At 33.8% G+C, this 14,491-nt stretch overlaps 3 protein-coding genes across 3 annotated transcripts; 2 read left to right on the forward strand and 1 right to left on the reverse strand.

Moving 5' to 3' along the window:
- Window positions 1-81: 81 nt before the first annotated feature.
- On the forward strand, window positions 82-1,452 carry LOC111458249 (probable signal peptidase complex subunit 2). The gene is made up of 5 exons (XM_023100770.1): window positions 82-281; window positions 374-525; window positions 681-762; window positions 862-1,004; window positions 1,075-1,452. The coding sequence occupies exons 1-5, from the start codon at window positions 201-203 to the stop codon at window positions 1,169-1,171; spliced, it is 555 nt and encodes a 184-aa protein (XP_022956538.1). The 5' UTR covers window positions 82-200; the 3' UTR covers window positions 1,172-1,452.
- A 4,994-nt stretch (window positions 1,453-6,446) lies between these two features.
- Window positions 6,447-10,064, forward strand: LOC111458246 (coronatine-insensitive protein 1). Its single transcript, XM_023100767.1, has 3 exons — window positions 6,447-7,630; window positions 8,306-8,777; window positions 8,942-10,064. Exons 1-3 carry the CDS (start codon window positions 7,149-7,151, stop codon window positions 9,761-9,763), a joined length of 1,776 nt encoding a protein of 591 aa, XP_022956535.1. The 5' UTR covers window positions 6,447-7,148; the 3' UTR covers window positions 9,764-10,064.
- Window positions 10,065-12,439: 2,375 nt separating this feature from the next.
- Window positions 12,440-13,713, reverse strand: LOC111458248 (transcription factor DIVARICATA-like). The gene is made up of 2 exons (XM_023100769.1): window positions 13,229-13,713; window positions 12,440-13,034 (listed from the first exon to the last, which is right to left on the reverse strand). The coding sequence occupies exons 1-2, from the start codon at window positions 13,603-13,605 to the stop codon at window positions 12,539-12,541; spliced, it is 873 nt and encodes a 290-aa protein (XP_022956537.1). The 5' UTR covers window positions 13,606-13,713; the 3' UTR covers window positions 12,440-12,538.
- Window positions 13,714-14,491: the final 778 nt, after the last annotated feature.

The raw sequence follows: 14,491 nt of genomic DNA on the forward strand, positions 1-14,491 counted from the left end.
ATTTTTTTAAAATTCATGGGACAAAATTGTAATGATTTTGAAAATATAATTTTTTTTAATGCTTTTAAAACTATAAAAAAAAAAGAAAAAAAAAAAAGAAAAGAAAGATCGAAGAGTCGGTGTCCTCTCTCTTTCAGACGAACCCAATTTCCAGTCGAGGGACGGCGGAGGGAAGTGAAACCAAAAGATATAAAAAAAAAATGGCGACAGAAAATGGCAAAAAGGCGAATCTGTTGAATCAGTTCTCCGTCGGACACCTTATCGACGAATCTGTTTTTGAGGTTATTGAATCTATGTTTCTTTCTTCAATTTATGAGTCTAGGTTTGTTTGTTTCTCTCTAAAATCTTCCGTTGTTTGTGCGTTTGGTTGCAGGTTGTGATGAGTCGCGGGTATATCCCAGACGTGAGCTTGAATACTTTTAAATTGGTTATGGGGTATATCATCATATTCATAGCTTTGGTGGCTCAGTTTTACAAAAGTAAGTTCCCTGAGAATCGCGATTTCTTGGCCTCCTGCGTTATATTATATCCTTTTTCTTTCATTTGCGTTCTTTCTTTTAGATCTTTAGTCGAGAGATTGGATACTCCGAATGTTCCGCCATTTTCTTAGTTTACCAGGCCCCCTGGTTTCTTTAATGAAATTAATGCAAATCATTTGCTGTTTTCTTTGACTCTGGCAAGTATATAGTCTTTATTGGGATCTTGCTGCTTATTGTTTACACCAAGGAGAAGAACACAATTTTTTGCACCCATCCTCCTGCAGTAAGATCGTTACAGTCATATATGTTGTTTATGATGATTAAAGAAAGCATTATCATCATGATTTTATATATGATTGTAATTGAATTGTTGTATGTACAGGGCTCCTTGAGCAGCACTGGATTGGTAGTGTGTTCAAAATTTCCCAGATTCTCTCATCTCTATACTCTAACCATATCTAGTTCAGAACCCAAATCAATCTGCGCTAATGAATCAGTTCAACTTACCAAGAGTGTCACTCGCTGGTCTCTTTCTTTCTCTCCACTGCATTCTGCAATCCAATTACCTTTTTCTGAAAATTATACTCTCTTCCAGGTTTACCAAGGATGGAGTTTTGGTTGAGGGGTTCTTCTGGAAAGATGTGGAAGCATTGATCGATGATTATTCAAGAGGACCGAAGAAGAACAGCTGATTTCTTCTGGGGGATCTAACCTTCAATTTTCATTCCTAGCACACTCAATTATATTTTCCTTTACAAAGTTTGAACACTGTCTCTGAACATCTCTTTTTGTGTAGTTTTAGAACAGAGTCAAATGACACATACTCTTTTAGAACATTGTTGTATTCCAACCACCAGAGGCATGTGTTCTGTTCATCCACAGAATCACTTCACATGAACACTATTCTATCGTCACTTGCTCATAAATGATGTAAATGATGCTGATAGCGATGCGCCGTCTCTTTCCTGCTTCATTTTCTTCCAAAGTTTCAATTATTTTATAAATAAAAAACAAGAATTATCACGCAAATATGTTTGTTATAAAATGAGAAATTGGAACAGAAAATGGGATTTTTGAAATATGGTCAAACAATATTTGTTTTGTCATATTTTTTCAAATTCTCTTATGCTTATATCGAGAATCTCATTTCTATTTTTAGACAACGCGAGTGTCTTGGTCTTTCTTTAAAAATCAATTTTTGAGTACAGAAGAAAAGAAAAGAACCCCACCAATACCAAACAAACTTATATTTTGGATGCAAAAGTATTACCATCTGAAGACTTTGGCGAAACAAACAAGAAGTTTCAGACAAACTGGTTCAAATCATATGAACTTTTGAAAAAATGATATGAACAATTAATTTGTATTTATAGAAACTAATAATTAGCATAACTATTACATGAAAACGAAGTGGGCATTTCCACACAAAAGAGCATTGCTTTGTTGCTTATTTTGAGTTTCGAGTTTCGAACATAAATGTTAGTTAATACCTATACCAACCATATGCTTATTTCTTTTCGGTGTCTCAATTACATAAATTTCAAAAATTTTCGCATGAAGACAAAATATGTTAAATAACCGTGTTTGGTTCTTAGAATCAATTCAAAACAAATAGGTAATATGGTAATGACTAATAATGGATGTTAGGACTCTTATACAAAAATGGCCTCATCCTAGGCTAAAAGTCCAAAAGAGAACATTACTCTTGGAGTGCGTATAAATTAATCATCCGGCACTTTCGGCAGGTTGGCCATATGCAATTATTTTGATTATTGCGCAACAAAAACAAGTTATCTCCACTTCATTTCAAATTAATTCTTTTCTACAATTACTTCAATCCAGACTCTTAATAACACGATGAATCTAATTTGTTCGGACAACGTTCGATCTTGATAAGTCAGATTAAACGAGTTTAAAATATATATGTTTTTATCTATAAAACAGTATATATTATCCCAATTTTTAAAAGAAAAAAAATGCAATAACATTAAATCAAAATTGTAAAATAAAAGCAGAATTTATTGTAGCGTTTTAATTTTTTTTTTTCAATTCCATGTTTATTTAATTGATAAATAAGAGAAAAATGGTAAATTAGATAAAAGAGAATGAAAAGGAATGGAGAGAGAGAGATTTTATATTTTTATTATCTATTTATTATAATTCTTTTTAGAAATATGTCGAGATAATAAAATTTAAATAATTAAATTTAGTAATTGATGAAAAATATATTCTATATACATGATTGAATTTCTAAAAATGTAGATAAAAAAAATGAAATTAAAATAACACAGTACTTTAAATAATTAATCTTTCTTAAAATATTAATTAATTAATATTTCTGGTGTGCTAAAAAATAAAAATAAAATAGTTAATTTATATTCCTGGTGCCTTTTATTAAATTATACTTTACTGGATCCCAAGAGACACGATTAAAGGCGAGAAAGAATTGATTCTTTGAGGATCTCAATTTCATTTTCTGCCTCTCAATTCATTTTTTAAAACATATTTAATAAAAGTATTTAATTTTGTGTTTATTTCATCTTTACCATTTTTAAATTTACACTTTTATGTATAACATGATATAAATCTGTCACAATTCGATTTTTTATACTTTAAATATGTGACCGTAACTAAAGAAATGAGGATAAAATTAAATATAAAATAGAATCTAAATATAAGAGGAGATTGTTTGAATTTATTACCAAACGAAAAAATTGGATTTGAGATATAATTGCAAAATGAAATGCAAAAGACTCAAACACAAAGACGTAAAGTTCCGACTTTTTTTGTGACCACAAGAACGGCCAAACTCTCTTTCACTTCGACTATCAGTTGAGGAAAAGTTTTGTAACCTTTAATTCTGTGTGATAAATAAGTTTGCGACGTATATATTTATTTTAAAAAATTACAACCTAGTAAGAAGATGAATGTTTATGATTTTATTACAACCTACGTAGTAGTTTTAATTAAGGGTATGTGGTTTATATATTTTTTGTGTAAGGAAATCTCATATCAAAATTGTGCCATCTATCAAAGTCACATCAACTTTTCTTTGTATTTAGAAAAACTAAAAACTTTAAATAAAGCAGGTAAAAGTAGATAGATAAAATAATAACGACAAAAAAATTTAAAAAAAAAAACGTCTAATCTATTGTAATTTTCTTACCGGGAACAAAACTTTATGCATGTAAATGCCATTTCGATTAAGGTTTTGTTTATAATATTTGATAAAAAAAATGTCCGAAAATATAATCTTTTAACTTGGAAGTATGGAATCAAATACTTTATAAAATTTATTATGTTATTTAATTTTAGATAATTAACAGTTAGTTAACTCTTTTATTTTTATCAGGTCAAATTATTAAAATAATGTTAATTAATTAAATTTAAAGTTTTTTAATCTATTTGGTAACAAAACTTAATAATTATCTCCAATAAATTTAATATATATATTAAAAAAAAGAAGACAACCTTGGTTTATTTTGTGTGTATATATGTAGAAACAAATAATAATAATTAAAATTTTAAAGAACCCCATTGTGAGTGAATTAATTTCAATAATGACAACAATTTGTAGTCATATGCTATACTCCAAATTATAATGACAACAATTTATAAGGATTTGTCATATTCCTAAGTGGTACAATTTGTAATTGCTTTGGGGAACCCCTTTGCAACCTAATATAAGGTACACTTTGTAATGCCTCTGGGGACCATTTTGCAAACTTTGCAAATTTAGTTGGGGACCATTTTGCAAACTAGTTGAATACTTAGAATCTTCATTTTTTATATTTTCTTTTTTTTTAATAAATTCTTTACTGTGATTTTTCTCTTTTATTATACATTTAAGTTTAACTTTGATGGCTCAAATTTTTAAATTTTTATCAACTTATCTATGAATTTGGCGTGGATATAACAAATGTTTTATTATACAATAAAATAAATCCAAGAAATATACTAAAGTAATCATTAATCTAATATCAATTCTTAAAAATTTAAATTTATTTGAAAAAGGTGAAATGTTTTTTTATTTAAATATATTTTTGTTTTTTTTTTTACAAATTTGTATTGACATCCATATTTTCATTCACATGAGAACTAAAAAGATCTTTTTAACTCCAAAATATTCAAACGAAAAAAAAAATATTAAAGGAAGATCGTGTGGTACCATACATTTCGTTGGTTTGTACATATGTTTCAGATATATGTACATTACGTGGCTTAACTACAATCACAGATCTCTAATCCATGTGGATCTATTTCCAAAATTCACATGTTGTCACCATCCTAATCAAATATATATCCAAATTTAATTGCTTTTATAAATTCATTATATAAGGAAATAAACCACACTAACATATACTGTCTATCTCTATAAATTATAAATCATAAATTTATAAATTTACGGGTAGATCTCCATTTTTTTTATAACTTTTCTCCAATTTTTACGATTTTTTTTAATTTTTAAAAAATATATATATATTTTGTCAAACATGTAAATAAGTTCTACTTGGACATAAGAAATGATTTACAGTTTAATTATATTGTAAAAAAAAAAAAAAATTGATTGCATATTTTTTATGGTTTAGTTATATTCAGATAAATTCATTTAAAGAAAGTTAGAGAAACCAACAAAATATTTAAATTAGAGACGTCCATAAAAATAAAGGTAAATGGTAAATGTGTAGATGGAGATGGAAAAATATTTCAATTCCTATTCCAAAGTTTCTCATTGTTTTTGTTAAAATTATATATATATATATATTTTTTTTTTTTGACAAAAAAAAATTAATGGATAATGTTTATTTTTAATATAATTTAAATGAGAAAGAATATAAAATATTCTAATAAATCCAATAACATCTCACAAATAAAAATATAATAAATGCTATACATAAATTTTAAAAACTCTAATATTTAAGATATTGGTTTGATTGGTGGGACTATCAGCTTGATTCTATTTTAATTTTCATACATAGTTGTCAAAGTTTAGTGGTAAAAAGTGCTCTACGTTCAACTAATCCTTAATAACTAAGGGATTCTTCGGGATTATTAATATTCCGATAAAAAAAAATTTCGTAAAAAGATTTAATCCTTTCTTCTTGATGAAAGATTCGAAAAAAAATATAAATTCTCCTGATCGGTATAAAAAAATAAGTTTGAAATTGAAAAAATTGGATTATGAAATTACGAAACATAATTTTATTGAATTGGATCAATACTTCCAATTTGAAGGAATAAGGGATCCCGTGGAATCTTTTCTAATAGTAACTTACTAAATCTTCAATTTTTTTAAATTTTAAATAAATGGTATATTTCAATATTTTTAATTATAGGTATATTTTTTTTCGCCATGCTTAACTAAAAAAATAGATGATAAATACATGCCTGACGTTTGCTAAACTGCTAAAAATTTAGATGAAGGATTAGACCATTAAAAGAAGAGGGCAACAAGTGATATGTTTTTTTTAAAAATAATAGAAATATTTTATTTTCTTAAATTCTCAAATTTCACCTAACATGTGTAATAAATTTATCATCAACTAATTTCGATTCACTCACTAACATATATTTTAAAAAGTAGAAAAATAAGAAATAAATAAATTAAAATTTTACTAACCTAATAAATTATATTATATAAATAAATAAATGTAGCATGATATCATAATTAAAAAAAAAAAAAAAAAAAGGAGAGAGAGAGAAAAAGACTAATAAATTCTTGTTTTTAACAAAACAGGCAGAAGTAGTAGTAGTAAGGGCAATAATTAGGTACAGAGAGGGGTACAGTAAACAAACAATGGGAATCCGCCACGTCATAAGGAAAGAGCCAGTGATCGGCATCTAACCCATCCTCAGCTTTTCCAAAGCTGAAATCTTATTGGTCTGTATTATCTAGTCGTGACCATTCCCCTTCCTTTTTTTTTTTTTTTTTTTTTTTTTTTTTTTTTTTTTTTTTTTTTCTTTTTCTTTCTTCTTCTTCTTTCCTACATTTTTTTTTTCTTTTTAATTTCTGAGGCGCATATTAGTTAAGTCTACGAGTTTTAGCTTCTAGGTTTGATCCAATCCCCCACTCCACAAATTTCTCCATTTCTCTCCGTACTCGATGCTTCCCACTGTCCTTAGCCGCCGTCCCTTTCACCTTCCGCAACTCTTTCCATCTTCTTCGCCGCCCTCTCTCTCAGTTTAGACCCTACGCCGCCCCCCGCCGCCTCCATAATCCGTCGCTTCCCGATTCCTTGGTTCGCTGATTCCTCCTCGATCCGACGACCCCCTCCTTCCTCCTGGACTTCTCTGATTCCTTGAATTATCGGTCGCGGATCGTGTTCGTTGCACTTCTTTGCATCTCGGGCTCGATTGTCCTGGGAGTTTTCTAGATTGATTTAGTTCCTAACGAATTTCAACTGTCTTGTGTTCGTAACTGTCGATTTAGGGAGTTCTGTTTTACACGTAGCTTGTTCTCTTTTTTTTTTTTTTTTTTTTGGGTGGGGCATTTTATTGTGTGTTGGAGAGCTATTTATTCGACCGACTTTTGTGAGAATTTAAGTTTGAGATGGATGTTTAATTGAGTAAGAGCTTGGCGGTTTTGGATTTGTGATTCGACTTGGAGTTGGAGTTCGGAAAGTGAAGACTGGAACTGGAAGATTGTGTTGTTCGAGTTTAATCCGAGTTATGGAAGGACGGGACGCTAGTAGAATTAATATGGGGATGTCAGATGAGGTTCTTGGCTGTGTAATGCCCTATATTCATGACCCGAAAGATCGCGACGCTGTCTCTCAGGTTTGCAGGAGATGGTACGAGCTCGATGCGCTCACTCGCAAGCACATTACCATCGCTCTTTGCTACACCACCACGCCGGAACGGCTACGGCGGCGGTTTATTCATCTCGAATCCCTGAAATTGAAGGGCAAACCCAGAGCCGCGATGTTTAATTTGATACCCGAGGATTGGGGAGGGTACGTAACCCCCTGGGTAAGGGAGATTGCTGATTCTTTCAATTGCTTGAAGTCTCTCCACTTCCGGCGTATGATTGTCGTGGATTCGGATCTGGAGCTTCTCGCGCGTGCACGGGGCCGTGTTCTTCAGTCGCTCAAACTCGATAAATGTTCTGGATTCTCCACCGATGGGCTATTCCATATCGGACGCTCTTGCCGGTATCTGATTTCAAAACTATATTGAAGTTTTTTTTTTTTTAATCGAGATTTCACTGTGCTAAGGAGATTTTCTTTGATATTTTTCTACCTACTGGGATTGGTCTTTTGAGGTTTTGTCGTTGTTTTGCTTAAAAAGCTGAAATTTCTGGCCATCGGAAACTTGTGAGATTCAGAGGAGGATCCTTTCTATTAATTGTTTGTTCCCGATGAGCGATGACGAACGAAAGCTGAAACCCCCCGATCCTTTCTATTAATGTTTTGGTTTTCCATTTTCTGGGTTACTTACTATTGTTATTTCTTTTATCATTATTGTCATTTTTGGGAGTTTTATTAGGTTTCTAGTTTTTACTTTTTCTGGGTCGTTCATATGATATTTTGATGCCTTACAAGCTTGTTGAAGAAAGACATTTTGGGGAGCTTGTGGGTAAAGAAGGCAACTGTTCTAACTCATCTTAAATGAACCTTAATTTGGATTGATAGTGCAAATTCAGCAATGATGTCAGATTGCATTTGAGTACATCCTTGAACTAATAATAGCATGTTTCCCGTGTAGAAATTAAGTTGAATTAATGAAAAGTGAGTTCTGAATATGTTGGTTGGTTCATTTTTTGATTAAATTCTGATTTCCTCCGAGATATTCTCATCACTCTCGTTGTTTTTATTGTGGTGTTTCAGGAATTTAAGAACTTTGTTTTTGGAGGAGAGCTCAATTAGAGAGAACGATGGGGAATGGCTACATGAACTTGCTACGAACAACACCGTCCTTGAGACGTTAAATTTTTACATGACAGATCTTGCCCAAGTCAGATTTCAAGATCTTGAGCTCATAGCCAAAAACTGCCGTTCCTTAATTTCTGTTAAAATTAGTGATTGTGAAATCCTGAATCTGGTGGGCTTCTTTCGAGCTGCTGGTGTTTTGGAGGAATTTTGCGGAGGTTCCTTCAATGATCTACCAGAGAGGTATGCCGCTGTAGCCTTGCCCCAGAATCTCCGCAGTTTGGGTCTTACATACATGGGAAGGAATGAAATGCCAATAGTTTTCCCTTTTGCAAACATTCTCAAGAAGTTGGACCTCTTGTATGCCCTGCTTCGTACGGAAGACCATTGTACTTTGATTCAGAGATGCCCCAACTTAGAAGTGCTTGAGGTTTGCTTATCAAATTCATTCAGTTTCCATATTTTTAAAGGAGTGCTTTCAAAATTCATTTGAAAACTATTCAAACTAGTTGTAAAATTCATCTTTCAAACCCAAGTTTTGGTTACTTATGAAAGGTGTTCACGGTTAATATTGTATTATGTTTGGCTGAGCAGACTAGAAACGTGATTGGAGATAGAGGATTAGAAGTACTTGCTGGTCATTGCAAGAAGCTGAAAAGGCTTAGAATTGAGCGAGGTGCGGATGAGCAGGGATTGGAGGATGAGGAAGGTCTTGTTTCACAAAGAGGATTGATTGCTTTGGCTCAGGGCTGTCTGGAACTGGAATACTTAGCTGTGTATGTTTCCGATATCACGAATTTCTCTCTCGAGTGCATTGGCACTTACTCGAAAAATCTCTGCGATTTTCGCCTGGTCCTGCTGGATCGAGAAGTGAGCATAACGGATCTGCCACTTGACAATGGAGTTCTAGCTCTGTTGAGAGGGTGTTCTAAGAAGCTGAAAAGATTTGCTTTGTATCTTCGGCAAGGTGGATTGACGGACGTTGGTCTTGGTTACATAGGGAGGAACAGCCCAAATGTGAGATGGATGCTTCTTGGTTATGTGGGGGAGTCTGATGCTGGGCTGTTAGAATTCTCTCGCGGCTGCCCCAGCCTGCAGAAGCTTGAGATGAGAGGGTGTTGCTTTAGCGAGCATGCATTGGCAGCCTCCGTCATGCAACTCACTTCCCTCAGGTATCTGTGGGTTCAAGGCTACAGAAGGTCCTCCTCAGGCCGCGATCTTCTGACAATGGCACGCCCGTTCTGGAACATCGAATTGATTCCCTCGAGAAAAGTTGCGGTGTTCGATGAAGTTGGGGATACGGTGCTTGCTGATCACCCTGCACATATACTTGCATACTATTCCCTAGCAGGACCAAGAACTGATTTTCCAGACAGCGTTGTGCCGTTGGATTCGTCGTCCTTAATCGCTGCGTAGAGCATATGGGCTGTTGTACATACAACAACAACAACAACGTCAACATCAACATCAACATCGACAACGACAATCTCTCCTTTCTTCATTTTTCCACGTCCTGTTAATAGAATTCAAGGTTACAAATTGCGGTTAGGAATGTGTTTGTAATGTCATTTTGTTGTGGGTTGTATTATATTGGCAAGAAAGAAAGACAGACAGACAGCAGAAAGAGAAGACAGAGAGACGGTTTTAGTGTTGTAATAATAAGGCTGTGTTTTTTGTTCTTAAAACAGTTTATGCAAAGACTTTTCCCTTTTCCTTTCGCCCATTTCGAAGAAGAAGAATCCTTCCTAAAAAAGTTAGTTGGAGAATGGTTTGTTGTATCAGTTGTGAATAAATGAAAGAGCCTTTTACCTTCACAGTCTTCAAACACTTTCCATATCATGTGGGAGTTACAAATTGAAAGTGTTTCGCTGAAGTTTATACCATTAGCAGCACAGGCAGCTTCGCTCATACAAATTTCATGTTCTTTAATGGAAGGCTACCAAGTGTTTCTCATTGATTCAGGATCATTGTCACACTCACAGGAAGTAGCCTTTAAGGGGAGGATTGAGCCAAGGGGTCTCTTTTTTTATATAAAAAAAACGGGTTCGACATTACTGTCACAAATATTTAAATTCCATTATTTTGACACAAGCTGTCGGCAACATTTTTTTTTTAAGAATATTAAAAAAAAAATTTCTAAATTATTCACAAAAAATAGTTAAGTTCCCACCTTTTACTATTTCTCTAAACTTTATCAGATATACCTATTCTAGCCTTTGCTTTTTCTACACTGATCTATACTCTCTTAATTATTATTTAAAATTGAACAATCTTGAAGAGTCTAGAAAGTGGATGATAAATCATATGAAAGTGGAATTAATTTTTTATTTATAATTATTTTGGTATATTATAAACCTTTATGATACAAAATTGTCCTATCTTCTAATATTTTTGCCACAATCCCATGGTTTCATAATAATTTTTTTTCATGAATGCAATATAATTAATTACAATTGTTGTATTACGTTACCTAAATGATTAATTCGGTTGGACTTAATTTCAACCTCCAAAGATGAATATTTATCTTCAAAACTCACCTTATCTTATAAGAATCAAGATCATTTGGTATCTAATCACCTAGAAATCAAACAAAAATAATAATACAATAAGAAAAAGGCCAAGGAATTTAAAAGTTGATAATTATTTCATTTACCACCCAAAAAGTAAAAAAGAATATTCATGCTGCTCATTCAACTTTGGAGGAACAAAAAGAAAAAAAAAAAAGAAATGCTTTGTATGTGGTTGAAAAATAAAACAAAATGTTCAATGGTGTGACATATGGGCCCAAAAGCTTTTGTAAGCATCAAATTAAACACCATATATTATAATTAATATTGTATGATTACTTTATTTCATTTGACATTTTGTGGATTTGCTCTAAGTTTCTTTATCATATAGTGTTTCATCTTTATCCCCCCTCTTGCATTTCATAATCAATATTGTATGGTTTCTTTTGCATTTAATAGTTTTATTTTTTATTTTTTAGAGACATTAGATTTAAATCAGGTTTAGGGTGTTATTGACATAGTAAAATAAATAAATAAATAAATAACAACGTTAAGTGTTGGAGTCCCACTTTCGTTGATTAAGAGGTCCAGAGATATAAGTGGGAGACACTATCTTTATTGATACGAGAACTTCTGAAAAACCCAAAAACAAGACCACGAGAGTTTATTCTTAAAGTAACAATATAATATGATTATAGAGGTTCGTTGTTGTTAAATAAGAGAGTCATGTCAATAAAATTTTCATGTGTCAAATAAAGAAGTTGTGAGCCTCAAATAAAAAAGTTGTGAGTCTTGAAGGCGGAGGTATAATCAAGATTTGTGGTAAACCGCTATTAAACTATCAATGGTATCTTTTGTGGGATATCTTTTGTGGGAGGGCAGCTTGGCAAGTTGAACCATAAGTTGGAACAAAATTATAGATTGGAAGACGTATGAGATATTTTATGAACGAACTTGGAAGGCTTATTCATAATGGAATAAACTTATAATATGATTGGTGGCCACAATGCAGCCTATTATGCCCTAACATCAAGTGGGTTCAAACTCAGCTCCAACTAAGTGATTTGATCAGCCTCAGTCAACTTGCCCATACATACATATATATAAAGATTTTAAGAAGCAAACAAAAATGGCTGCTCCTCTGTGGAATGTCAAAAGTGGTTCATGAGTCAGCAAGTTTAGCCACATCACTTCCTGACATGGCCTCTGGTATGCACCTAAAGTAAAAACTGCAATTAAATCAAATATCAACTCATCAACGTTCTTCAAACTCATCATCACTCTCTTTCTGCAGATCTCAACCCAGCAGTTTATGATGCAGTCTGCATCATCATCAACTGAGCATCAACCAAGACTAATGCATAACCCAAATCGTCAACAAACAATGTCGTGTTCGGGAGGGATTTTGCGATCGTCGTATAGTTGATGTAATCTATGGTTGTAAAAGTGTTTTGAGTTTTAATCAGGAAGAGTTTTCCAGCAAATCCAAGGACAAATGCAAGTTTTCTTTTTCTTTTTTTTCCTTTTCATTTCATATGGCACACATGTCTTTGATGATCAAGAACAGGTATTCATAAACACAACATCACTAAGTAAAAAGTATTGCCATTCAAGAGTGTCTATTGAACCTTATTCGCCTTGGCGTTTTAAACAACCCAGCAATGTACACCAACATCCATCCTCCTCATCCATAAACTTGACGTCTTGAGGATTCAAATTGAAATATGGATTTGTGAGGGTTGGAGTAAGTTCCATAATATGCACTGCTCAGTTCTCGATCTTGCTCATTCTTTATTCCATTTGCAGCAATCCCAGATGAGAACGACACGAGAGGATCGCCATAGTTAGGTCCTAAACCGAGCAGCTCCGTGTCGGTCGATTGGTTCCAATCGAACAGAAGGTTTTGGTAGCAGGGTGACCTCTGCAGTGAAGGAAGGTTGGAAAGCTGATCCATTGAAGAAGACAAGTTCTGATTCTCTGATGCTGTGGCGTCTGTGAGGTTGAGAGTAGTGATGTCATGGATGCTTGGCCTTCTTTTGTCTTTCCCCCCTGAAAGCTGCCTCATGAAGTACTTTTGGGCATGGCTTGCCACTTGAGTAGGAGTCTTGGAGTTCACAAAGTTTCTTGAGATGTTTCTCCAATCCCCTTTTCCATACTTCAATAGTCCCCTCAGAAATTTCCTATACATAAATTTCATTTCAATTCAATTCAATACCACCCTAGACATCAACCAACACGACAATAAAACAACAGAACAGGTGGAAAGGTTTTAGCTTAAAAGCTTCACTACACAAAACTAAACATACCCATCAACCAAAACTTAATCCAAACAGTAAAGTATGATATCAGAAAAGGTCCCCAAATGAAAACTCACATGTGTTCTTCCTCTGTCCAAGGAACCCCCTTCTTCCTTTCATGATCAGAGCCCCTACCAACCGAAGATTTCCTTCGACCATCAACGAACTGAAACGAAAAAGAAGAGGCGAGATCATAACCTGGGATTGGGAATCTCCCAGCTTCTATTTCATAAACATCTTCTTCAAGCTCCCTATATTGCTTAATCACATCATCCACGGTCTTTCCAGGAATCATAGCGGCCACTTTGAACCATCGGTCGGGCGTTTCCTTATCAAATATAGCGAGGGCACTCTCAAACCTCTTGTTCTCTTCCTTAGTCCACTTTGTGGTTGGATTATGAAGCAGGAACCAGGCAGAGCTGGAAAGGTGTGAAGATGGATACAGAGTTTTCATTGCTGTGGCAGTGAGGAGCTAATTTTGGTGAGGCGTGCAGCTCAGAAGCTGATTTATAAGTAGTCCATTTCGAAAAAGGGTTTTGATGGAAGTTAAAAATAAAGGGGAAGGGGGAGAATAGGAGGAATACAGAGGGTAGAGTCCAAGAGACATTGAAGCTTTTTGGATGATTTTCAAAAGGGTGCGTTTAAATCGGAATCATTACGAGGGAATCAAGAATTTGCTTTCACAAATGGGTAAAGAATCTTAAAAAAGGAGAGCAACCGACTTTTGGGAATCGAAAAGAATTATGGAGAGAAAACTAATCCTTTTGTTTTCCCCTGGTTTGTTCAGTGGAAATCAAGAGTGCATTGGGGGTGATTTCAACTCAGAGATTGAAACCCACCAACCAAATTGAGAGCAAGAAAGTGAATACAAAAATGCAGTGGCCGAAAGAGTGGAAGAAGATGACGAAGGGATTCGAGAATATCGAAAGGGGGTGATGAAAAGGCGGGAAATAATTCGGTTACTGTTCATTTGCTTTGCCTTTTTGTAGGGGAGAAGCCAAGTTGGGAGCCGAAAGGTGAGCTAAAACAACTTCTGTTTTGCTCTCATGGTGCAAATTTGGGAACAGTGGTGCAGATTGAAGAACACGAGTTTTATTTTGTGGGCCAAGGAGCCTCCAAAAACTGCTCAAGTCAAGACTAGAATCTATACTATAGATACGATAGAGATAGATCTACGATATCTAACAAGAAGATTAAGAAACAAGTATTCGCTTAAAATCGAGAACAATATTCGCATACAAACGAGAGATCCACAAATACCATAAAAGAAGCATAAGGGTTTGATCTTGAGGCTCTAGTATTATGGAAGTAGAGGTTCTAACCATCATTTATTATAAATG

This window comes from Cucurbita moschata, unplaced genomic scaffold, assembly GCF_002738365.1.
Source record: "Cucurbita moschata cultivar Rifu unplaced genomic scaffold, Cmos_1.0 Cmo_Scf00021, whole genome shotgun sequence".
NCBI classification, from domain to species: Eukaryota; Viridiplantae; Streptophyta; class Magnoliopsida; order Cucurbitales; family Cucurbitaceae; genus Cucurbita; species Cucurbita moschata.

Bases quoted from the DNA above. Each gene is read 5' to 3' on its own strand.
- LOC111458249 (XM_023100770.1), top strand. From the start codon at position 201: ATGGCGACAGAAAATGGCAAAAAGGCGAATCTGTTGAATCAGTTCTCC. The intron at 526-680 runs ATATCCTTTTTC...TGACTCTGGCAA, and splicing joins TTGGCCTCCTGCGTTATATT to GTATATAGTCTTTATTGGGA. The intron at 1,005-1,074 runs GTCTCTTTCTTT...ACTCTCTTCCAG, and splicing joins ACCAAGAGTGTCACTCGCTG to GTTTACCAAGGATGGAGTTT.
- LOC111458246 (XM_023100767.1), top strand. From the start codon at position 7,149: ATGGAAGGACGGGACGCTAGTAGAATTAATATGGGGATGTCAGATGAG. The intron at 7,631-8,305 runs GTATCTGATTTC...GTGGTGTTTCAG, and splicing joins CATATCGGACGCTCTTGCCG to GAATTTAAGAACTTTGTTTT. The intron at 8,778-8,941 runs GTTTGCTTATCA...TTGGCTGAGCAG, and splicing joins CCAACTTAGAAGTGCTTGAG to ACTAGAAACGTGATTGGAGA.
- LOC111458248 (XM_023100769.1), bottom strand. From the start codon at position 13,605: ATGAAAACTCTGTATCCATCTTCACACCTTTCCAGCTCTGCCTGGTTC. The intron at 13,035-13,228 runs GTGAGTTTTCAT...ATTTATGTATAG, and splicing joins TGGACAGAGGAAGAACACAT to GAAATTTCTGAGGGGACTAT.